This window comes from Vanessa cardui, chromosome 16 (assembly GCF_905220365.1).
Source record: "Vanessa cardui chromosome 16, ilVanCard2.1, whole genome shotgun sequence".
Taxonomy (NCBI): Eukaryota; Metazoa; Arthropoda; class Insecta; order Lepidoptera; family Nymphalidae; genus Vanessa; species Vanessa cardui.
This window is the reverse complement of record NC_061138.1, coordinates 10,177,035-10,201,082: the sequence shown is the minus strand read 5'-3', so window position 1 is coordinate 10,201,082 and position 24,048 is coordinate 10,177,035. Positions and strand designations below refer to the sequence as shown.

The 24,048-nt window shown below is 30.2% G+C and overlaps 3 protein-coding genes across 3 annotated transcripts; 2 read left to right on the top strand and 1 right to left on the bottom strand.

The window, feature by feature from the left end:
* The first annotated feature begins 1,120 nt into the window (after positions 1-1,120).
* Positions 1,121-2,580, top strand: LOC124536296 (protein JTB). The gene is made up of 4 exons (XM_047112813.1): positions 1,121-1,431; positions 1,503-1,657; positions 1,735-1,828; positions 2,275-2,580. Exons 1-4 carry the CDS (start codon positions 1,376-1,378, stop codon positions 2,438-2,440), a joined length of 471 nt encoding a protein of 156 aa, XP_046968769.1. The 5' UTR covers positions 1,121-1,375; the 3' UTR covers positions 2,441-2,580.
* A 257-nt stretch (positions 2,581-2,837) lies between these two features.
* LOC124536295 (tRNA (cytosine(38)-C(5))-methyltransferase) lies at positions 2,838-4,179 on the bottom strand. The gene is made up of 3 exons (XM_047112812.1): positions 3,943-4,179; positions 3,394-3,872; positions 2,838-3,317 (listed from the first exon to the last, which is right to left on the bottom strand). The coding sequence occupies exons 1-3, from the start codon at positions 4,004-4,006 to the stop codon at positions 2,859-2,861; spliced, it is 1,002 nt and encodes a 333-aa protein (XP_046968768.1). The 5' UTR covers positions 4,007-4,179; the 3' UTR covers positions 2,838-2,858.
* A 551-nt stretch (positions 4,180-4,730) lies between these two features.
* Positions 4,731-24,038, top strand: LOC124536256 (sphingosine kinase 1-like). The gene is made up of 3 exons (XM_047112761.1): positions 4,731-5,627; positions 20,082-20,181; positions 21,318-24,038. The coding sequence occupies exons 1-3, from the start codon at positions 4,732-4,734 to the stop codon at positions 22,167-22,169; spliced, it is 1,848 nt and encodes a 615-aa protein (XP_046968717.1). The 5' UTR covers position 4,731; the 3' UTR covers positions 22,170-24,038.
* Positions 24,039-24,048: the final 10 nt, after the last annotated feature.

Sequence of the window (24,048 nt, the reverse complement as noted above, 5' to 3'; positions counted from 1 at the left end):
GCAATTTAACGAACATGACGTTCATAAAGAACATTAAGAGAAACTTAGTTTGGCCGACTGTGAATTGTAATTGTAAATTATTATTATTTTTAAATCGATCGTAGTTGAACTTAAAATGTATAGTTTGTATAATTTAAATTGATAAATTCATTAGATTTAAAATATATTTTATAACCAAATTAACTGAATATTATCCCTATATTTATTAGCTTAGATCAGTTATCGAATAAGCTCTTCAAGCACACAAAGGTGTAGTAGTACACAAAATTTAATTATATATATTTTATATTGACATAATCATTATTTACAATGTGAAATTCCTAAAATAAGAGAGCAGCTCTTTTTTTTGTATTAAAGATCGAGATTTTCTTAAAGTTGTTGCTTCTTGGTGTTAACTGGATAAGCTAGACATTGTAACATTTTATATACAAATATTCTATATATTTATAACTCAAAAACAATATTAATGAACATGATTAAAAAATTAATTCGCATTAGAATTTGTGCAAATTTGATTAGTCAAAAGCATTAAAAGTATTTCTGTATGTCTTTTACGCATTCGTAGCTAAATACCTGAATACATGTCAATAATTTTTTTACCAAGCAGACTTGAATCCCAAACATGTACAAAGGCTATTTTAAGTTGAAGATGATGGGTTGTATGCAAGATCTTGAAACATGCTGCGGGCTCAACAAGTGTAAAATACAAATATATATATATATATATTGAATTTACTGTAAATTCAATAACTATTAAAATAACATGGTATCATAAATTTCAAGATCAATAGAACAAATAAAGTGTCCGTTAGAATGTCTAATACGGCCACAGTTCATACTTAAAAGCGATAGTGTGAAAGCATCATATAAAAAAGATTAATTGAAACCGTTTACGAATTGTTAAGATTTGTTTAAATGACGAGTACACATATGTATAAATGTCTATGCATATAAGAAATATTTTATTCGTTTCATTCCCGTTACAATAATATTTATCATTGCTGTAAAAAATCTAATGACCGCAATCGTAAATACTGTATATTAGTCTGTCTATATAATAATCTGTATTAATCGTACCACAGACTATTGTAACTTTAGCAACAAAACAAGCAATCGTGTAATCATGTAATGACAAATGTCAATTGAGTATTGACATTTCGTTCGTTGGCTTTAATCTATTTATTTTTTAGTAAATACCATTAATTTTTGTAATACGATAACATAATTAGTGACTACTATCCATTTAAAATAGTGGTTATTACGATAAATCGTAAATAAGAATTACTATGGTTAACTTACTCACTATAAGAATTTTTGAATCGTAATATTATTTTATAATAATAATGATGAAATAATCTTATATACAAATAAAAAAATGATTGAGACGTGTTCCAAACGATGTATGCTCTTAGGAACGATTTTTTTGGGGGTGTAAGTTTTAAAACTGTAAAAGGTACTAGGACTTAGAACTACATTATTTTGATGTTAAATAAAATTTTCAGCTTAACCATTGTGGTTCTTATATTAGAATCACAATTGGCTGACACACTTTCCGGCAGCCAAAGAATGAAAAACAAGACATTTCCTACAGAGAACAATTCTACATGCTGGATGCATCAACCATATAAAATAATTAGCGAATGTCACCCCTGCTCAGGTAAGTGAAAACTATACTTGTACATAGCAAGAGATAGTACTATTATTTTGTATTAATGTAAACATTTTCAATTTTAGATTTTGAGATACGTAGTAAGAGCATTGGAGTATGTATACACACAAATTTCAAAGAAATTCTGAAATGTGATAATGGTGAAACAGTAACAAGAAGGTATGAATAAATGTTTTTTATGTGGGTACTAGCTAGTGCTACTTTGACAATTGTAGATACAGAGAAACAATCTTAAAAATATATCTGCTTTGGAAAATATTTTTATGGTATTTGGTAATTTTGTACGATTGTTGAAAAAATTTTATGCTTTAAACTTTTTTTATACCATTCAACTCTATTTTTTCTTATGATCATAGGCACATCATGGTCATTCATAAGTTTGTAATAATTTGGTGGTAAGAACGTCATAGTCTAATAAATTCTCAAATGAAGTAAATTTTATTTACTATTGAAAAAACAAATTATGAGATCATAACCAGTCAAATAAAATGACTACTGTATAGATTCAGTTATCAAAGCATTCAGCATCAATCTATATTTTTAAACTAACCTGACATTTACTTTATCTTAAATCAAATTATTCATCAGTGAATTTTATGTTACAGCTGTGATCGAGTCGCTTATTTAGAAGAAAGGGCATATTGGAAGTTCACTATTTGGTCTTTTGTTATTGGAATGGTGTCATCATTAGCTGTCATGCTTAGAATGAGAGTACTCAACTACAAAGCAAAGCTAAGAGCTCGTCAAGTTCTCAGCAATGGATCAATATGAATATATTGTAACATAACCATATTTATATTATTTATAATGGGAGGTCCAATAGTCTGACATCTACAAATGTAATAATCAACATAACAAGCTTCAACATCAATAATATAGTATAATAATAATATATAATGGTTATAAAATAACTTTGTTTTGCCTTCATAATGGGTTAAAATAACCTTCTTATTTTTTTGATAGTACCTTTTTTCAGTCTCATTTGAAAATATTCCTTAGTTTTTTAAGAATATTAACATGCTGAATATTCTATTGTACCCTACCTCTTAACTTTTAGACCTCCCCTCCCTAAACATAAAATAAATGTAAGCAAATAAATAAAAAGAAAGTATTTTAATACAAAACCGCTACATAAAGCAAATCAGAATGTATAAAATAAAAAATAAAAAAAATTATAAAGAATCTTTAATCATTCAAAGAGTATTTTTAATAATTCTGTAATAACTTTAACATTAACACTGTTTCCCAATAATCTATAACACTGTTTTGTTGTAATAGTTTCAGGAAATTTATAGTTTTTCGAAAATGACATTAGTGCTAGAACTTCCTTGGGTGTGAAAAACCTCAACTTCAATTGTTTTATTGTGTCTACAAAATCATCGCTCTTATCATCAAATGTTTTTGCTACTTTATAACATTCTTCAACTTCTTCTGGTGTAGCATTAGTAAAAACTGAACCAGTGCCTTCAACATAATGAGTATAGGCTTTAGTAAAACAGCAGGATCGTCTAGAATGTTTATAACAGATGTCCAATACTTTAGCCCTCTTTAACAATTTGTCACTAACTAAATATTTTTCTGGAACATTCAATTCTAATATATCTTCTAAAGCTATAGGATGTCCATAATATTTTGGAAGACTTTTGATCTGAATATAAAAAGAAAATTGTTTAATTATTATTTTTTAAAGATTTATCATGTAATGACATATGAGAGAAACTTACAATATCCTCTTTACTTCGAAAAGGCCATACAGAATTGTTTCTTCTAGCTATACAATAATATCTCAATCTGGAATTAGGCACACCAAAACTGGACGGACATAACAGAAACTCTTGATAGTCAAATTTACATTCTTTTAATTTGTTTATAAACATATTTCTTACAGTTGAACATTCAAAACCCTTTACATTTTCCATTAAAATGTATTCAATATTGTCTAAGTGTACAAACATGTTTATTAAATGTAAAAAAGAGTTGGTTCTAGGGTCACTTTCGTCCAAATATTTACCGTTTCTAGTAAAGGGCTGACAAGGGGGAGACATAAGAATCGTATTCACATTAAGCTTATCGATGTAATCTGGTGTTAAGGATTGTATATTTTTATTCAGTAATGGAGTGTCGGGAAAGTTGTATTTGTAAACCTCGTTGGCGACATTGTTTACATCAACAGCCAACATTACTTCACCATTCAACCCCGACTCTAAAATTAGGAACATGAATAATGTTTATGTTGTGATATAATAAAACAAAACATTTAATAATAATATTACCATTCCACGCGCAATGCATGCCACCAATACCACTATAAAGTTCTAAAATTCTGTGTAACGTCATATTAATAAAATATTCTTAATTGATATTACAATGATTTTTAACAAAATATAGTTATAATTAGTTAAAAAGTCAAAGAAATTTGATAACGATTAACAATTACATAGTTTTATTTGTAATAACTAAAATTGTAAAACTTCAAAAACCAAAATTATAATATTTTGACACTTGACAGCTCTGGATACAAGCCTTTTTGAAAGGTAATTTAATTAAATACTGAGCTACCAGTTACATAAATGCTACATTCATGGTTAGCTTTTCTTAATGAGTTTGTGTAATTATTTTTGAAATTAAAATAAATCTAAATTACTCGTAAACACTTTAAAAACCATCAATATGATATAATTAATTTCAAAAGTTTTTTTCCATTACTATGATAAACTATTTGTGCTACATAATTATACAATACTACGTGCCACTGTAAACGTAAAATGCCAATAATTTACTATAATAATATATCGAATTAGTAAGTAAAATGTAATACCAGATTTTTTTACAAATAAAATAAACATTTTTAACTTAAGTAGGTATCAACTGATCTGTGGATATATAATATATACGGTCAATTCGAGTATACCTACATATAATATATTATTAGTAAATAAATATAACATTTATTTTTTCTAACTCTATATTTATCAATCAATAACAGATTTCTTGATTACCATTTATAATATCCTAATTGTCATTGAATAAAAACAACTGGTAAACTTGGTATTAGTAGTTTAATGGCCTTGATTCTGGCAGTTATGGCGGAACCTAAGCTCAGTAAAGACGTGTATAACGTCAAAAGTGATGAAAATGCCGACTCGAAAGAGCATATTTACCTTGAAGAAACATTTTATATTCTTTCTAAGAAGAAGTCTGTGTTCCGTGTAAGACTCACGTCAAAAGGGTTATCATTAATAAAAGAAACTGACGATAGTTCAAAAGAGCAAACCATACTATTGCGGGATATCATCGGCAGTAAATGTATGAGAAGTAAGAGACGTCGTGTTGGAGCCAGATCTTGTATTTGCAGTTCATTTGTGGGCCACCAACAGCTCAAGGTAGTAGATGAAAACAGTGGCGACCTTGATGAAAGCGATATCAGTGCGTATCTTTACATATACGCTTACAATTTAAAGCGCAGTCGCCGTAGTTTCAAACGAGAGAGAACAACAATAACACTCAGGTTCAGATCTTACGATAAATACGAAGACAATAACAGAGAAGCACAAAAGTGGCGAACAACAATAAAATGTTTATTAGTAGATCAGCCGATTACATACACGTTACCTTACAACGATAAGAAATTATTAATACTGTTGAATCCAAAGTCTGGCCCCGGGAAAGCAAGAGAACTTTTTCAGACAAAAGCCGCTCCAATTTTGCAAGAGTCAGATACACCTTACGATCTCCATGTTACCAAGTATGCCCAATATGCTCGTGAGTTTGTGCGTACGAGAAATGTTTACGCCTGGCGCGGAATAGTGGCAGTGGGAGGTGACGGGGTTTTGTTTGAAATATTGAATGGAATGTTTGAGCGACTTGATTGGCAACAGGCTTTTGCTGAAGTTCCATTAGCTATTCTGCCATGTGGTTCTGGCAATGGCTTGGCGAGAACCATTTGTCATCACTACAAGTAAGTAAAATTTTAATATTATTTTTGATTTGCTCATTAACCTTGCCCACTACTAATCCAGCTTTATCAGATGTCTTAAGAGTTTTTCCTAATTATCATAAAGATCAAGATCTTTATTAGCTAATAAATAGATTGTAAATGCTTATGATAATAAAATGTGAAAAAGTAATCCAGTGCCATTCAAATGATTACAAATAGATTAGTTCTTAATTGCATCAGAATCTTAAAGGAAAATATTTGCCTATCTGTTGTACTTGCGTTATTTAAAAAATCATTTTAGAACAAATATGATAGATAAGCTTTGTATTAAAATATATTTTTTATTTTAATAATATCTTCAATTGATAAAATACTTATTAAAAAAATATATTTGCCACTTTTCATACATATGCTATACAAAAAGTGGCAAATGTTTTTGTATTATTTAAAACGGCCAACAAACAGTTAAAATGTTTCAATTATTAATGAATTAAGTCTTAAACCTTGTGTTTCAAATTATAACATTGAATGTTGAGTAAACCAAAGCTATGCTTAACCAAAAATGCCCTTTGGTTTAATGCTTGTCCCCTTGTTATCCTTTTTATTTATTCTTGCTTTGGTTTGGAAACACTATGTTTTAATTGTTTTTTATTTAAAATTAACAAAAAGATAATCATAAGATTACTCTCTCACCCCTGCAATGAGGTAGTGTTATTTCAGTAAATATTTTTATGAAATGTTTGCTGTAAATAACTTTTATAAACTTATTATAATTAACTTGTTTAGGAATTTGCAATGAATTTTAAAGTTATGGAACGATTAAAATTGTGAAACAACTATTTTTTTTTAACCCTTATTTTAATTTCTTATATATATTACTACTAGCTTAGATAAAAACTTGATCGTTCCAACTACATATTGTTCGGAAAATCATTTAAACTGTTAATTGAAAGGTATCAAGGTTAAAATATATATATATAAAGAATATTGTTCTAGTTGTGTGCTATATATATTGTTAAAGATCTTTTTTTATTCTTAATGTTTAGTTATATTCAATAATATATTGCTGGCTTATTATAATAACATATTAGCTCCAAAGGTAGGATTAGTAATGTAAGGAATGGTTAATATTATCAGGTGACCCATTTGACGATCCCCACTGTTTATTATTACATGTTTAGTCATTATTCTATTGAAAATAACACAGTTTTATGCTTATGTATCATCCATGAATGAATGCAAATTATACAGGTAAGCGACAATCACATTGAATTTTCTTATCTTTTATTTTATCGTGTTTCAATTTCAATAATGATATTAACTTAACCTCTTTGCTAATATCTAGATAGATTAAATGAAAAAAAAAAAACATTTAAATCTTAATTTTGAAACTTGTAAAGGTGACACTATAAATTGGGTTAATAGTAATACCCACATATTTACATTATAATTAAAAAAGATAATTTGCTCGGAAGATCCGTGATGTTTATCTACTTTATAAATTTAAAAATGACTGGTCTCGCTAATATATAATGCATCCGATAAACAGAAGGTTCTCAAAGGATGACAGTTCGTATGTAAATTCGTAATTTTTTATGTTAGAGATATGAAAGTGCGTGTTCAGGCTTATTAATGAGTTATAGATATTTTATTAGTTTTATTTTCAAAATTCATCATGAACAGTATAAAAATACTGAAAAACACCGTTGCGTTTCCGAAGATAGGGTTATACGACTAGTAAATATTTAAAATGTTTAAGTAAGCTTTTTTGTATTGTTTTAAGCTTTTACTATGCAACTGAAATTGTTAAAAATAGTACTTTTTTATTTTTTTATTTGGCAACACCAAACGGAATAAAATTGTGATACTTTTTTTATAAATCATTTTCAATTATAAAGCGGTATAGTACGACACAACTTAGATGTCTCATCGGCAAAAGTCGTAAATCTGATCACATCCGAATTGAGTACGGTATCCCAAATTATCAATATTTTGTTTCTGATGCGAATATGATCTTTGCACAAACGTAATAACTTGTAATAATCATGTGACCTAATATATTCGTCAATTTAACGCGTCGATTTACATGCACTTGCTTTCTCTGATGCGTGAATCTATAGCGACGAATAGCGTCGAATGGCGCGATAGGGAGCTATTTCTATTGGTTGTGTAAATCGGCAGTAATCGGTTTTATTTTCATTCCATTGCATTTTCCGATGCTACATCTAATTTGTGTCGTACTATACTTAGTAATTCGAGACGAAGTAAACAGTAGCTGTTGTGGTCTATCGAATCGGATTATACATATCCTTCAATATTTTATAGGCTTTTGATTCTTATTCAATTGCTTTTTCAAAATATAAAATATGAAATGTCTTAAAAATATCGTGCTAACGCTGGAAACGAAACCTTTTTTAAATTAATACAAAACTGTTTGTGAAAAATGTATAGATAGATGTAAATAATACTAATAGCAGCTCTAAACATTTTTGTAATTAAAATGACCCAAACTAATATTGTAAATGCGAAAGTAACGCTAAATCGTAATTAAACGAATAATCGAAATGGATCTGGGAAAGGATAGCAGTATGATATGTAAGGGAATCACGGTATCTGAAGGAAAAATAAATTATGCATGTGGATTCGCAAAGTTTTCAAAAGTTGATTGTAAGATACATAATTTAACGCCGTGTTTAAATAATTTGAACTGGTTTGATAAGTAGGCGAATGTAGGTCGAGTATCATGCTCCTGTACTTAAATAAATAAGTATTGCTCAAATGCAAAACGAATTTTGACTCGGCACAGTTCAGTTATAGCAACGGTTATGATTATGTATTTGTACGTAACATGGCTTAGCTGTAAACAAAAATAATTTACGTGTAATATAGGTATAGCCTATTCCACTCGAAAAAGGAATGAAGATAAATAAACCTTTGATTTAGTATTCCATGCGCGATTTCCTTAAAAATACATATATAAAGTTAATTGTAATCGATTTACCAATTAGATTAACTCTTAATTAGTTTGGAAAAAAAATAATTCAACAATTCTTTTGTCGGTTCCTTTCGGTAAAATCTACTTTCCGAACCGATGGTAGATTTACATTTAATCCAATGCTGTAACATGATGATTAAAAAAGCTTATACATATATATTTTTAATTTCATTTGATTATTAAGTAACCATCATTCGATAGATAAAAAAATAAAGATCATTTGCACACTATGTGAATATTTTTTTATTTTATTTTATTTTATTTAAGATTCACCAGTGGTAAATACATCAACACGTACAAAGGTATACAATTTTAATACAACTTAAAACTAAATGCATTACCTATTAAGGTGAATACCACTTGCAAAGATACAGTTGGAGATGACGAACTTACAAATAATTAATTGTTAGTAAATCAAAGTTAATTAAAAATGACAAGAATTAACAATAATAGTAAAATAATAACATACAAACAAAAAAAAAAATAATAAATTAGTTAGCCGACAATTTTGACAATATTTTTTTGTGAAACTTGTTTGATGAGTCTCCAAAAGGGTCTAAAACAGCGCTGTGCTCATTTAAAATTTTACATAAGCGAGATACAGGTGAATTGCTTCCTAAAACAGTTTTGCGGAAAGGTCTTACTAATGGTGTTATTGGTTTACGTGGATATCTAATGGGAACATTCAATTTTTGATATAAAAAACGAGTTATCGTAGTTGTTGTTAAATGTTTTATATAGAAATTTTAAATCCAACAAATCCCTCCGATCACTTAGTGAAAGAATTTTGAAAAATTCCAATCTTTTTTTGTAAGAAGGAAGCATTTTCCCTTTACCTAACGAGAAAGCAAGATGATAAAGAAAACGTTTCTGTATCCTCTCAAGTCTTAGGCAGTGTGTTGCATAATGTGGCCTCCAAACAACGCTTCCGTATTCCAGTATACTCCTGACTAAGCTGTTAAATAAAATAATTTTTGTTTTAGGATTTCGAAATAATCTTCCATTTCTTATTACAAAACCCAACATTTTCGAGGCACGGCTAATTACACCATCAATATGAGGTATGAAAGTTAGTTTTTTGTCGAAGATTACTCCCAGGTCTGTAATTCTGTCCACAGATTTAATAGGGGCACCAGCTATGTAATAATTTGTTTGAGATTCTTTTAAACTCCTGGTGAATGATATCCATGAACATTTTACTGAATTCAGTCTCATGCCGTTATCATTACACCAATGGTATAATCTTGTCAGATCATCTTGTAAAAGAATAGTGTCATTTGGTTCTTCAATCATTTTAAGAAGTTTGACATCGTCAGCATACAGAAATGGTGTAGAATATTTAAAACAATTAGGCAGATCGTTTATGAATATGTTGAAGAGCAGTGGACCCAGGTGTGACCCTTGTGGGACTCCAGATTTTACATCGCATTCAACCGATTCATAACCGCTGGCAACAACATAAAAATGTCTTTCTGTGAGATATGATGCTAGAAATCTCAATAAAGATCCGACAATACCATAATTGGACAACTTCAAGACTAGTACTGAACACGGAACCAAGTCAAATGCTTTACTTAAGTCTGTGTAGATAACATCCACTCTCTTGTTCCTATCAACAGATTCAAATAAGATTTCGGAGTAATTTACTAGATTTGTGCATGTAGATCTACCGGCTATGAAGCCATGCTGGTGGGTACTAAGAAAACATTTAACATGACTGTAAATATATGGATATATTAGAGACTCCAACACCTTACCAAAGATAGAGAGGATTGAAATAGGCCTATAGTTTTTTACATAATTTTTTTCTCCACTTTTGAAAATAGGGACTACTTTCGCAGTTTTCCACTTAGAAGGAAATATTCCGGTGACTAATGCTTTGTTAAAAATAATTGTTAGTGGTACAGCAAGACTTTGGGCACAGTTTATAATAAAATTTGGCGGAATATTGTCAGATCCAGCACCCTTATTCATATCTAAATTCTTTAATTTATTAATGACTTCAGATTCATCAAGCTGGATCAAAGGTAGGCTATTATTGCAACTGATTGTAGCATCCATGGTTCGAAATATTTTGTCAATATCGTACTTGCTCTCGTTTTCTTCATACAGCGAAGAGAACTGTGACGCAAATAGGTTACAAATTGCTAAGCCATCAGACGCTACACTTTCATCATTTTTCATTGATTTTGGATAGGTGTTAACATTTTTATCGCGTTTACTTTTCATGTATGACCAGAAATAATTACTGTTGGATGTAATCTTTTCTTCTGCAAAGTTAAGATAAGAATTATAACATTCAATAGATAGTCTATCGCATCGTTTTTCTAAGAGCGTTAGTGACAAACCATCCATAGCATTTTTGTATTTTTTAAATTTCAATCTTAGTTTTTCCTTTTCTCTTATTCTCTTTATTAGTGTTTTGTTGAACCAAGGTGGATATTTTAATGATTTTGTTCTTTTGAATTTCGGCGTGTAAAGTTCTATAGCATGATATATCTTCGTATATAGGTAATCAACCATTGTGTTAATATCATGAAGCTCTGCAAATTTTTCACTCCATTCTATACTTTTAAGAAGTTCGTTTATAGCTACAAAATTGGCCTTAGCGAAATTATATTTTTTGATATCTTGATTAATCCTCAAGTTTTCCTGCAAATTGTGTGTTACTACAATATCAATATTAAGGGGTGGGTGTAGTGGATCAATGCGAGTTAATTCTTTAGGAGCATTATCTACTGTAACCGTTAACGATTCACCATTAAAAAACACTAGATCGAGTACTTTATTTTTTACATTCTTAATGCGATTCATTTGACGAAGACAATTAGAATGGGAAAAGTCTATTAAAGATTGAGCTAAAGTAGTTGTATGGTAACTATCATGGGGACCGTCAGCCAAGTTCCAATCAATGCAACTTAAGTTAAAATCGCCAATTATTAGTGTGCTATATTTCGTTTGTTCAGAAACACGATTATAATTGTCCATAAATGTTTCCAAGACCTTTTTATTAACTGGTGGAGGAATGTAGGTTGCGCAAATAGCGATTTTTATAGATGGTTTTATTTCTAGAACGATCCACAAATCCTCACAAGAACTATCCCAGTGAACCATTCTTCGAGAAATAAGTCTAGTGGACACGGCAACCAGCACTCCTCCCCCATGTTTTTTTTTAGAGTTATACATGTCTCTATCCCTTCTATAAACAATATAATTGGAGCCAAACATTTCACAATTAAGAATGCTGTCACATAACCAGGTTTCTGTGAGTATTATTAAATCATAGGTACAACAACAAATATTTCTATATAGATCATTAGTTTTTGTTCGTAATCCTTGAACATTTTGATAATAAATATTTAATCGATTGAATTTTACACAACTGAGATCAAGTTAACATGCAAAAAGTAGTATGACTAATTTAACTTATCAAGACAGTCCATGTTATATATAATTTTGTAATCAGAATTATCGGTTTTTCTCACAAATATACGCCCATTTCGTACCCATACGTGTCTGTACTTCAACTCCTTTGCCTTGCGCCTCGTAGCTGCATGTAGTAATTTATTGGCTGCAGATAAATGTTCGCATACATATACTGGCACAGTATTTCCTCCAATACCTAGATGGGAACTATTTAATTTTTCTGTTGGATATTTCTTATTAAATTTTATAACTGCTGCCAATAGTTGATCACGAACAGATGGCGAATTTAGTTGTAAGATAATAGATCGCGGTCGCGTTGAATTACGATTCATTTTTGCAGTTCGCGTACAATTTTGTATATTGCAATCTTCAATATTAAAGCCAACAGTATTGGACAATTGTTTTACGATACTTATTAAGTTCTCATTTTTTGACTCGGGCACACACTGAATTTCAATGTTATTTGCTCGCGCTCTTTGTTCCATTTGATTAACTTTGTAAGAAAGATCTAAGACAGCGGACTGTAGTGACTGGTTCTCATGTTGCAGTTTTAGGGTTATTTCGGAGTATGAGTCTACTTGTTTCTTCATATCATCATATTGATTACTCATAAATGATACTGATTGTTGTAGATCTTCAATCTTAGTTTCTAAGTTTTTTAAATGACTACTGATGGAGGAGGTGATGGTTTTTTTAATGTTATCAGTTAGAGAAGATATTTCTTTTTCTAATACTTCACTAATAATAATGCGAACTTGCTCTTGAGTGATTAATGGTGTTTCGTTTGGTGACGTTGGAGAGCTAAGTGCCTGTCTTTTGTGTGATCTTTTTGTGACATTGGTTTCATTTATAGGGGCATTACTGCGATAATTACTTGACCGTACTGGTGTCTCATCACTTCTAACGCCTTTTGGTTTTGTTCCACAACATTTCGGACAATTCCAATTATGACAAGTTCTTGAATTAACTTCAATACCCAAACAACCACAATGATATGAGACGTTACATTTTGAGCATTGAACGTATTCATCATCGCCTATACGTGCATTGCAACATCCCCAAGATGACACTGTTTCTGTCATATTTCAATGAGGAATACTAATTAGTGATATGGCAGATATTTTAAAATAAAGAAAAAGTTACGGCCGGACTGGGGATCGAACTCTAAATCTTGGGAGCGATCAACAAGTTTCGCACCGCTGGACCAGCCGATTGCTAGTGGAATAGGTGAATTTCTGCTTCAGTTGCTTGTACTCGTAAAGTATGATTGATATTATATTTGTAAAAGCGGGTGGTGTTGAAAAATGAATCCAATAGACTCACACTCTTAACTTTGTTTTCACTAGTTGTTGAATAATAAGTATTAAAGTTTTGATCACTTTTAGGTCCTTCTACACAATTTCATACTAAGTTTTTTCACTGAACATATAACTCACTAACTATTTTGCCAAATTATATACTTTAGTTTTATATAATAGCACTTTTATTATTTATTTAGAATTAAATGAACGGATCGTAAAGTAACACGTCTATCTCCGATGCGTACCGATGACAGGAATAGATCGTAATTAAAAATAAGTCAAATAGATAATAAAATAGAGAAACACATTGAGCCTACTCTAAATTCTAAGTGGGATGAATTATTTGGCTAAAAAATATTACCGTGTTTTGTTTAAAAAAAATAATACATAAATTTCTATGACTTCAGATGAAGGTTGTAGTTTTTTATTTTTTGCTTTTTAAGCTTAAGTATTTATCGGTATTTGGTATATACATATTTTTTCAGTTTCCATTGTTTCTCGTGAGCTAACTTAAACGATCTGTCTCGCCTATTACTCTTATCAGAAAATTCATAAACATTCTTTATGTTCGCTAGTTTAAATTGTATAAAGTTAAGCAAATAAGTATAAAGGTAATATATACAAAGACAATAATAGGCAATTCTGAAAACAAATAATTATGTCTTTTGTATGTGTAAAATTAACTGTTACGTGCTTGATATTTTTTGTCATTTTATTGTCATCCAAATTCAAACAATAATTAATGTGGCTTAAATCTACTAAGTCAAAGTATTTAAAAAACTTAAAAAATGTAATAGGCTAACTATTAGAGAAGACAGGAACACCATATGTTGCGACTTGCTAAAAATATATTATATCTTTCCATCACGTGCAAAACATTGTACATACATGTATTGTTGTCATGACTGTGCATATTCTTCAATTTTTATTCGTCCCTGTTTTTCCTCATTGTTCCTTATATTACTATCATTATTTTAATAAGGCTATTTATATTTAGTCCATTTCTCATGAATTATAGAATTATAAATGTATTTAGTATATTTGTAAGTGATATAAATTTTTAGTTGTTGTTTTTTGATAACGATGATACCTAAAATTTTATCAGTAGATAATCCGTGTCTACAAATGGTTTTAATTATTTCGACATTTCATAATGTAGCTTATGACTTTTATGATTTACGATTTGTTTCTGAACTCTTTACGATTTGTTTCTAAATTATTTAAACGCAGGCAGCGTTTAAATAATTCTCTGATAACAGAAAGTCAGTACTCAGAATTGAAATTAAATTCTAATTATGTTATTTAAAGTGAAAATATTATCCTGAGAGGTCAATAAGTTTATTTTAATCATGGGTTTTTAATAACACAATATTTTCATTGTGTTGTACTTTCATGTATCCTGAAAGCTCGATCGAAGATCTAAGACAAGGCAACACTATACAATTAGTATTATGTTGGTAACGTACATTTAATTAGTAACGTTTTAATATTTTTTTTTTCCTATCAAATTGGATACCTGTGCAAATGTTACTCAGTGCAATGACTGATACAGAAATGTTGTTTTACTTTATGCGATCAACAGATACTCGTGGACAATAATAACAAGAAAATATTGTAGATTGAGAGCCAGTGGTCGGCAGACTTACGTTATAGTAGCAAGCTCCATATTACTGCCACTGTTCACTGCTTCACCTGCTGTTGGTGAAATGGAGGTTCACTATTCCCATCGAGGGTTTGAGCCTTCCTCGCCATTCCTTTGAGCGTGCCATGAAGTCGAAAAGCATAAAAATCGACTTTCAAACGTGATCGCAGCAAGTCTGCCCTTTTGATATCGTAAAATATATAAAAAAAATATTTATAAAACTTCAATGGCAGACACTCCGGTTCCTTCTATATCTTCTTTCTATATTTATAAAGTAAGAAGTCCTGTCTGACTGATTCATTATCGCCGAGCGTAAAGTATTAAAGTTAGGGACTTGAATTTTGCCAAGTATTTGGTTAGTAAATAAAATTTCATGTCTCTTACTTAAAAAAATCTGTAATAATGAAAAAAATGGTCTGCCGATCACTGGCTCATGGAATATTGTTTCTGATAATAGTTGACAATTATAATGTCCTTATAATAGACAAAGAGTTGACACGAATGTTGACAAGAGACGGAGTTACCGTAGCAAACAAATAAAACGTCTCAAAATCTGTTATATAACGATAACACGGTCAAATTCGTAATAAGCGAAATCGTGTTTTGGAGATTTACTTTTAAGCACGCAAACAAGTGTCTTATAAAAACGTGTTTTGTTCGTGTACGTACAATTGTACATAATTTGTATTTAAAATTACGTCTGTCTTTTATAAATAAAGAAAACTAAAAGAATATTCGTCACAAATTGTTGTCTTAGAACATGTCGCTAACAATAATTATTAGTAATAAGTGATGATTCATTCATATGCAAAACAAAGGAGGATGTTAAAATTTAAGCTTTGTTTCTTTTTTATATTCACACGTAATTTAAGTGGATTTAATCATTGTAATAATACAGTTTATCTAAAAGAATCGTAATAATTACCTCACTTCATATAAAAAACCATTATTTTGTTATTCCTTTTATTAAAAAAAAAACGATGAATTTTTTTTATTGATATTATATATATGTATATCAAATTTGACAGCGTTTTAGATAGGTCTCATGTTGTTGGTATAAAAAGGCTTGATGCATAACTTATATTAGGTATATTATAAAGTTCGGTTCTTTGGTTTAGCCGTGAAAAATTAACAGACAGACATTTATTTTTGCATTTATATTATAAATACCGTAGACATGCTTCTGTGGAACAAATTTTATAACAATACATACTGTTTTGCATGATATTTGTTTAAACTTAACATTTTATTACCACAATTGATTTAGAAATAACTTTTTTTTCACACCAGGCCATTTTTGATGATTGTAAGTTCAATTTCCGCCTTGAAAGACACTCGTATGGCTATTGGTTTGCCCTTGGCCTAAGTGTTGTTGGAGATCTTCTCACCGTAACGTCTTTAGAAGATAAGTGAAGTGTTTATCTCGCCGTTATAATAAACATTTCATAGATAATAATTCAATTGAAATAATAAATTGCTTTCAATCTCTGATTCATCTACAAGAGTTGAGAAAATCTGATTTTAATAGCTCTGCAGCAGAATTATAGTTTGTTGTACGTTATAATGATGTATTGACGCGCAATGTTACTGCAAAATATTTTTGTCTAATTATTTAAAACAAATTTGTCAAGAAAGAAAAATATTTCTCAAGTATTAAAAAATTTTGTTAATTAAGTATGTATAATATCGAATTACCTGCAAAGTTCAAGGGTACCTATTTATTTTAAACCATTTAGGTTTTTTCTAGCTTTTAAATGTCTAAAAAAAGTCATCGGTGGTATCATAAAAAAATCGGTAGAAATTTCTAACGTAATCTTCTAAACTTGCTTGTTTTATATATTTTGTTATTTTTATTCACGATTACTATTATACCTAACAAATTATCGTATCGTAATCTTCATTATCAATTCTTATATCGTTCGCGTATCGTTCTTATATTATAGTATTTGTTAATCGTATTCAAATATATTGTAACTTACATTATTCATCGTATTTTCATCGCGACGCGCTCTCTTGTCCTTAAATCGTATATTGTATTTTCTTTTCTTGTGATAAAGGAATTAAAGGATGAATAATAAAGCAGAGAATACGAAGAGGCGGAACATTCCTTAAATTTAAAATGTAGTATTTTCCTTTAAGGCGCTTTTTCATTACGTTACGCCCTAATTTCAACTCCCAATGCCATATAGAAACTGTGCCCGTCAGTCAAGTTATTATAATTATTGGAGAGACATTGAGGCAGTACAGTAGAACGTGGATTAATCGAATTATCCGAATCGGTCCTAAGCGTAATATAAAAAAACAACCAAGTAATTTTCATATTTGTATTTTTGTTAATGCCTTGTGGGGCTCTAACTTACTGTGATCCAGATGTTCAAGTAAGAATTATTGTAGAACTGTGTTATTTGTATATTTATTATTTAGTGTATGCCCCATTATCCGAATCGACCCGGGTCCCAATTAATTCGTATAATCGGCGTTTTACTGTACAATAACTTGTTTGATCGTACATTAACCGCTAATTTCTGGATTTATCATTCGATTTCGAAAATCTTATTGCGTTGTTTGTGTACCCATTTATTAGGAAAGGCTTTTAACCCTTAATCTTATTTCATGCAAAGGCGTTTAATACAATCAAACAGTACACTAACACAATACAATCAGATAATACCATATAAAAGCAGAAATTTCATGTACCTAGCCTGTAGATATATCACTCCTGGGTTTAAGGCTTTTATCCTAGTTTGAGGTAAAGGTTCAAGCTTTTTAGAAATCGATTTTTTTTATTATAAAGATGATCCAATGCGGGGTATTGGATAATTGTGGCAATTTTTCATCCGTCTCATGTCTGATGCGTTTTCTCAAGTTGTTTTCTTGTGACGAGTACAAGTGAACACGATTTAAATTTGTGCTCCGTATATGTATTTGCACATGTTGTACATTATACATGTGTTTATATTGGAAAAGTATTACCGACAACTCATTCTTCTGTATTTTACTTCCACTAATTTTAGTATTTAACGCGGACAATAACATATTGTGTTGTAATGTTCCAGTAGTTTTCCGAAGCTTGGATGACTTGAATGCCTTTTATATTGATATTTCTTTTTTGTTAAGACTCATATTTAATAGCGGATACAAGTTATGTATTTTATTTAAAACCGCAAATGTTGTATTCATGTACAATTAACTCGTTATAAAATGAATACAGATTTAGGACGCGGTAAGAGAGCTTTGTGTTAAGAGACATGTAAATATCATTTCAAAGCATCTAAGTAGTGGAAATGAGGTAACGCCGTGAAAAATCGTTCGTGGCCAAGGTTAGGTCAGAGAATATGTTTAAACAGACAAACATTTGATATTGTAATTTGTTTTTATTAAATAAATTTATTCTACCTGGTTTGCGCTTGTATTTTGTTTCGTTCTTAACTATATTGTAGTTATGTCACAATTTCATAATCCGGTAGAAGTACGGGTCGGTATTTCATACTTCTCATTTTACCTCGTGCTCAATGGCTGCTTATAAATACTTTCACTTTTTTTCCGCTTTAGTTTCGGTTACGATCTTATCCATCTAAAGCTTTATACAATTTATCTTATTGTCATTGATGAAAATTTTATACAAATTAAGTAATAAGGGTATGTTTTTGTAAATGTGCGATAAAATATGTCCATTGTACAGCGTGCAGCTAACTGTTGGTATTAATAAGAACGTGTTCCTGTTTATATTTCGGCAACGGCTATCCAAAATGATAATCTTCGCATTGGAGATGTTGTAGGTCTGTTTTTTCCGCACCAGAGAATAACATTGCCTACTTCCAATTTCTGATATTAATCACATATGTCCTAAAAGTTGGTTTTGATAGATTTTTTCTATGCATTTTCTAGGATGCCAGCTATCAGATCGTTAACGAAACTTGGTTTAAAGATAGTGAAATGGATGTGCAAATGATAACGAGAGAACGAACGAAAACCACTTACTAAAGCAAGTTATCTATTTTTAAACACTTATTAAAATCTAAGTAAAACATCCTTGAAAAAATGAAAAAATATTAGTCTAATATGTATTTACGACTTAAATATTCTAGTAGGTATTTTGCTTCCTAGAAATTCTTCTTCATTTCATAAATTAAAAAAATGCTTCAATATTTGAGGGACAGTTCACTTAACACGAGTCACGTGTTCCAGATAGTATTACTAAATAAATGAGATAATCAATTTTTCAGAAATATTTAACTATTTGCACATAACTGCAATATTGGTTCAAAAGAGTTTCTTATAATTACTATTAATCGACTATCGTACACAATTTAAAGTAAAGAAGAACCTTTAGTTTTATTGCTGGGCTGATGTTATATCAATTGTACTTTAATACCTATGTGCATATACGGCACAGTTTTAGAGCATATTGCTAATAAATAGTCATAAAATATTATAAAAATTACTCATTTTCGTAGTAATCCTTCACTAAGTCTCATTGATTACTAACATTGATCCAGTGATATAAATCATCATCTTTAAAAAAGTAGAGCGAGGTTAGAATCGTATTTTACAAAATCGTCTGTTGTTTCAACGACGTAAATTTCATTTAAATAGTAATTTATTCGTTGCCTTATCTGACACGTCTCTGGTTTTTCCTTTTGTAGACCGGTCAAAGGGTTCTGTTGATATAAGGGAAATTAGTTTGATTTTGTATTTTATTGTATTGTATTTTTATAAAACAAAGTCGCTTACTGCTATCTGTCCCTGTGTAAGCTTATATATTTTAAATTACACAACGCGCGATGCGGTTGTTTTAATAGATGGAAAGATTCGAGAGGAAGGTTTTTGTATATGGAGATGGACAATATAGTAAAAAAAAAACACAGATAATTTTAGAAGTTTTTAATTTTATGTTGTAAATTTTTTTAAACACATTTTTTGCGCTTACATTGCACACGCTGGTTGAACACTACGAAAATCAAAATAAAAAACTATAATATTATACACCTAAAGAAGGTCTTCCAAAAATTCCATAATGGAATATATCTATGTATTGTCATATGATAAACTGTGCGAAGTCGGGGCCGTCGCTATTGTATCATAATTAAAACCTGATTGTTTTGTTTCAGCGAACCTTATATCCCTCAAAATTTGACGGGTTTGACGATGGCGCTTGCACGAGGTAAAACAGCGCATATGGACGTCGTCAGAGTGGAGACTAAATCAAAAGTATGTATTAATGTTTCATAATTGAACACCTAGCTTAATTAAAACCTCATTTTCTTACGAAAACACAGTTGAAGAGATATCGTTACTTTTGTGTCACTCTTATCTTAGTTATTTGTTTAATTGTTCAAGATAAAATCGACATGAAACTTTAATAGAAATACCTATAAGTATAAAAAACATTCAATATTGATTGCTTTGATTGGTTGACTTAAAATAAAAAATGTTTACTATTTTTATTTTTTTCTTATTTGTATTTGGCTACACATCATTCAACTCAGCTTATTCAGTTTCTTGCTTCTAAAATTCATATTCGGAACCGGTTTTAACTTCACACTTATTCAGAATTATTCCATTACATTACTATTACATTTGTAAATATCAATTTAAAATCTCTTAGAGTCTTTCTTAAGAAGTATTTTAATATTTTGAAAATATTGTATTAGATTTTTTGTTTGAACAGATGACGAGTATTCGTTACAATGTCTATTATTTTGCTTCATAATATTCCTCTTTTCTCATTTATCTCGTAGTTTTTGGTAGGACATTAGCCTGAGGTATCAAGTTCGAACCTATGACTAAACGGCCTGTGTCCCGTTGAGCTATTGAGACTTCAAGATTATTTAGCGGTTTTAATACGAGATTTATTTAGTATATTCATTCTTGAAGCATATTATCTATTTCACGAAGGTCACCTAATTGTGATTACGCTATTGCGTTAATTTGTTATCGTTTTATTAATTAGTTAATCAGCTTATGCATTAGAACTACTCACCTCAAGATTTTTTGTGTGATATTATAAATTATACGCAGCTCTACTACTAGATAATATACAATTTATCTCTTTTCACCTTCAAGTGTAATGTTACACTATACAATTGAGTGCGTCCGTCATAACAAACAAGGAACGGCGTAGTGCGGATACAATTATACCCATATACTTCGTTCTATTACATCCGTATCTGCGATTATCTCCCTAACGCGTATTTGTTAGCTTAATATTTTTTACAATACAAATACATTATCGTATATTCTATTCAACGCTTGTAATGTCCGAAACGACAACTCATGCTACTCCTTTTAATTAAAAATATATATCTCATGAAATTTGACGTATAAATAATTATTTTCATTTGCAGATAATGTTTTCCTTCTTATCAGTCGGCTGGGGATTATTATCGGACATCGATATTGAGAGTGAAAGATTAAGAGCAATCGGAGGGCAAAGGTTCACAGTTTGGGCATTAGCGAGGCTGGTGGGATTGAGGAAGTACAAAGGTGTTGTGAGTTACGCTAAAATAAAGGATGTGAGCAATTTGCCTAAGCCGAAGCACCCGCTCACGATAAGCCATAGCGTAAGTCAGGACGGCGCGCTCGATTCGCCGGAAGCTGACGCATTTTTCGATTGCGACGAAAATTCCGAAGTATTCACGAGCGCCGTCAACGGCAAACGACACCAACGTGTCGATTCCTGGTATTCCGTGAACTCTAGGCGAAGTGCATTTTACAGCACCAGGGGTTCGGAGTATCACAGCGTAACGAGCAGTGGTTCTGAAATGCGGTCGCCGGTTCACGCGTGCATGCACGGCCCCGCTTCCCACTTGCCCTCCCTCATGTCCCAATTGCCGTCTCATTGGGTGCACGAGGAAGGCGAATTCGTTATGGTTTACGTTTCCTATCAGTCGTATATCGGCGAGGATTTACTGTTTGCTCCACGATCCAACCTGTCAGACGGTATCATGTGGATGCTTATCATAAAAGCTGGTATATCGAGATCTCAAATTTTATCACTATTATTAGGTATGAGCCAGGGAAATCATTCCGAAATTAACACGGAACATATTAAAATGATTCCAGTCAGTGCATTTAGGATAGTACCGGAGGGTCCAAATGGCCATCTCACGGTGGATGGCGAGCTTGTCGAGTACGGTCCCATTCAGGCCGAGATATTTCCTAACATAGTTAATCTCTTGGTACCGGATACAAAATAACGTTTAGATGATTTCACATGTGATGTGTTGGCCTCTAATTTGACTGATTTAGTTCGATGAAACTTACCGAGCCGATGTTTGTGCAATAAATGGTGTTAAATATTTTAAATAGAAAATATTCTTATATCTAAAGATGGTTGTGCCAGAAAACACGTTTATATAATTTAATACCAAAGTAAGATATTTAAGTACAATCGACTATGCCATTCCAATATCATTGTGATTTATATTATCAATACAATATTTTAAACATGATGATGACTGTAATGTATCCGTTTAATAGCGAAAATTGTGATAATATTTTAAGTAAATCGGTTCTGTCGATAATTATTGTGACTAGTCAAAACTATCGAAATTTAAAATAGTGCCAAATATACCGCACTTTAAATAATTTATTGGAAGGAATTGATCAGTAATAACTGCTAATAACTTGTCAATACTTCTAAACACGTTGCTCAATGTAGGGCACTTGTACACAAATACAGAACTACCATAATATCTACTTAGCTGAATGCAATGCACTATATATTTTTTTTATAGCTCAAAGCAATTTGTTAATCAATTAAAATTGTTATTTTAAATATTCATATCAATTTTGTTTCCCGTTTTAAACGGAATTCCTAAGACTCAATATTGTACTCAAAGCAATGATTTTAAGGTTGTTTTTGCACATTAGAGCACAAAATCGGGCTATTATTTTCACATTGCTCTAATAACTTGCCGTATCCAGTGGGTTTCACTTGTAGCATAATTATTATTTTATTCTATTAGAATACACTTGTTAATAAATAGTTAATTAGTATAATATGATTACTAATTATTAGGTATCTAAGATCTTTCAGTATATTTACAACAAAAAAAGAAATGTTACAATTATGTAAAAATTTACATCACAAAAAAACTTTATTCAAATCATCATGTAGCTTTTTGTTATAAAGTTAATAAATTGGTAGCTCAGCATTATTTGTCTAATCAATCCTTTAAAATTAATTTCTGAACATATCTTATTTACTTCAGAATGAACAGTGGTTTATGACTAAACTTTATAATAAATAATAAAATTAATGATAGAATAAGTACCCTCTGTTCACTATACTTAATATATTTAGCAGTATTAGCTTACATAATATAAAGTTTCTGTGATAACATTAGTTTCTATCACATGGTCTATTAGTTTCACATTAACCCTGCAGTCTGTGCCTAATCTTATTCTTCATAATTTTTGAAAACTATTTAAAAGTTTTATACTAATAAATATATGCTTTGTATGAAATACTTCTCTTTTTAAATTATATTCACTCAGTTTTTATTTTTACTTTAAATACATTAAATTTAAGTTTTGTTACGAGACTAAGAAGTTGCCATCTTTTCCTGCTTAGAATTTTCCAAAAAATATTTTGTATTTACTTTTATTGAAGTTGTGTTTATCATTTTAAAAATGAATGAGCTGTATATGATTATTTCCATTATTTTCTATATTATTTTTCTGTGATAATTATTTTTTTAAAACGGAATATAGCACAAGGCATTGGGTGTGAAAGAAACATTCAAATAAAATTGTTATTTTTGCATGCATGTTATTAATAACTGTTATCATTTATTTTAAAATGTGTAGTTTAATAGTCAATGTATGCATGTTAATTATTATTTAAAAACTTTTCAGAGGAATGGATTTATGTATTAAGAATTTAAAATTATGGTAAAATTTTATACAGATAATTATTGTATTTTTTTCCTTAATGTTATATGGGCTAAGGAATTAAAACAGGATTTTTTTTATATAATAATTGCAGTAGGCATTCCATCTTCATATTAAGTTTTAAATTATTGAATGATAAGAATTGTTTTCAATAAATGGTTATACATTTATTGTGTTATT

What these genes read in the sequence shown, in the direction of transcription:
- LOC124536256 (XM_047112761.1), top strand. Translation starts at nt 4,732, where the DNA reads ATGGCCTTGATTCTGGCAGTTATGGCGGAACCTAAGCTCAGTAAAGAC. An exon ending in ACCATTTGTCATCACTACAA is followed by an intron (nt 5,628 to 20,081) that starts GTAAGTAAAATT and finishes GTTTTGTTTCAG; the next exon opens with CGAACCTTATATCCCTCAAA. An exon ending in GAGTGGAGACTAAATCAAAA is followed by an intron (nt 20,182 to 21,317) that starts GTATGTATTAAT and finishes TTTCATTTGCAG; the next exon opens with ATAATGTTTTCCTTCTTATC.
- LOC124536295 (XM_047112812.1), bottom strand. Translation starts at nt 4,006, where the DNA reads ATGACGTTACACAGAATTTTAGAACTTTATAGTGGTATTGGTGGCATG. An exon ending in CATGCATTGCGCGTGGAATG is followed by an intron (nt 3,873 to 3,942) that starts GTAATATTATTA and finishes TCCTAATTTTAG; the next exon opens with AGTCGGGGTTGAATGGTGAA. An exon ending in TTCGAAGTAAAGAGGATATT is followed by an intron (nt 3,318 to 3,393) that starts GTAAGTTTCTCT and finishes TTTTATATTCAG; the next exon opens with ATCAAAAGTCTTCCAAAATA.
- LOC124536296 (XM_047112813.1), top strand. Translation starts at nt 1,376, where the DNA reads ATGATTGAGACGTGTTCCAAACGATGTATGCTCTTAGGAACGATTTTT. An exon ending in GGAACGATTTTTTTGGGGGT is followed by an intron (nt 1,432 to 1,502) that starts GTAAGTTTTAAA and finishes TAAAATTTTCAG; the next exon opens with CTTAACCATTGTGGTTCTTA. An exon ending in GGTGAAACAGTAACAAGAAG is followed by an intron (nt 1,829 to 2,274) that starts GTATGAATAAAT and finishes TTTATGTTACAG; the next exon opens with CTGTGATCGAGTCGCTTATT.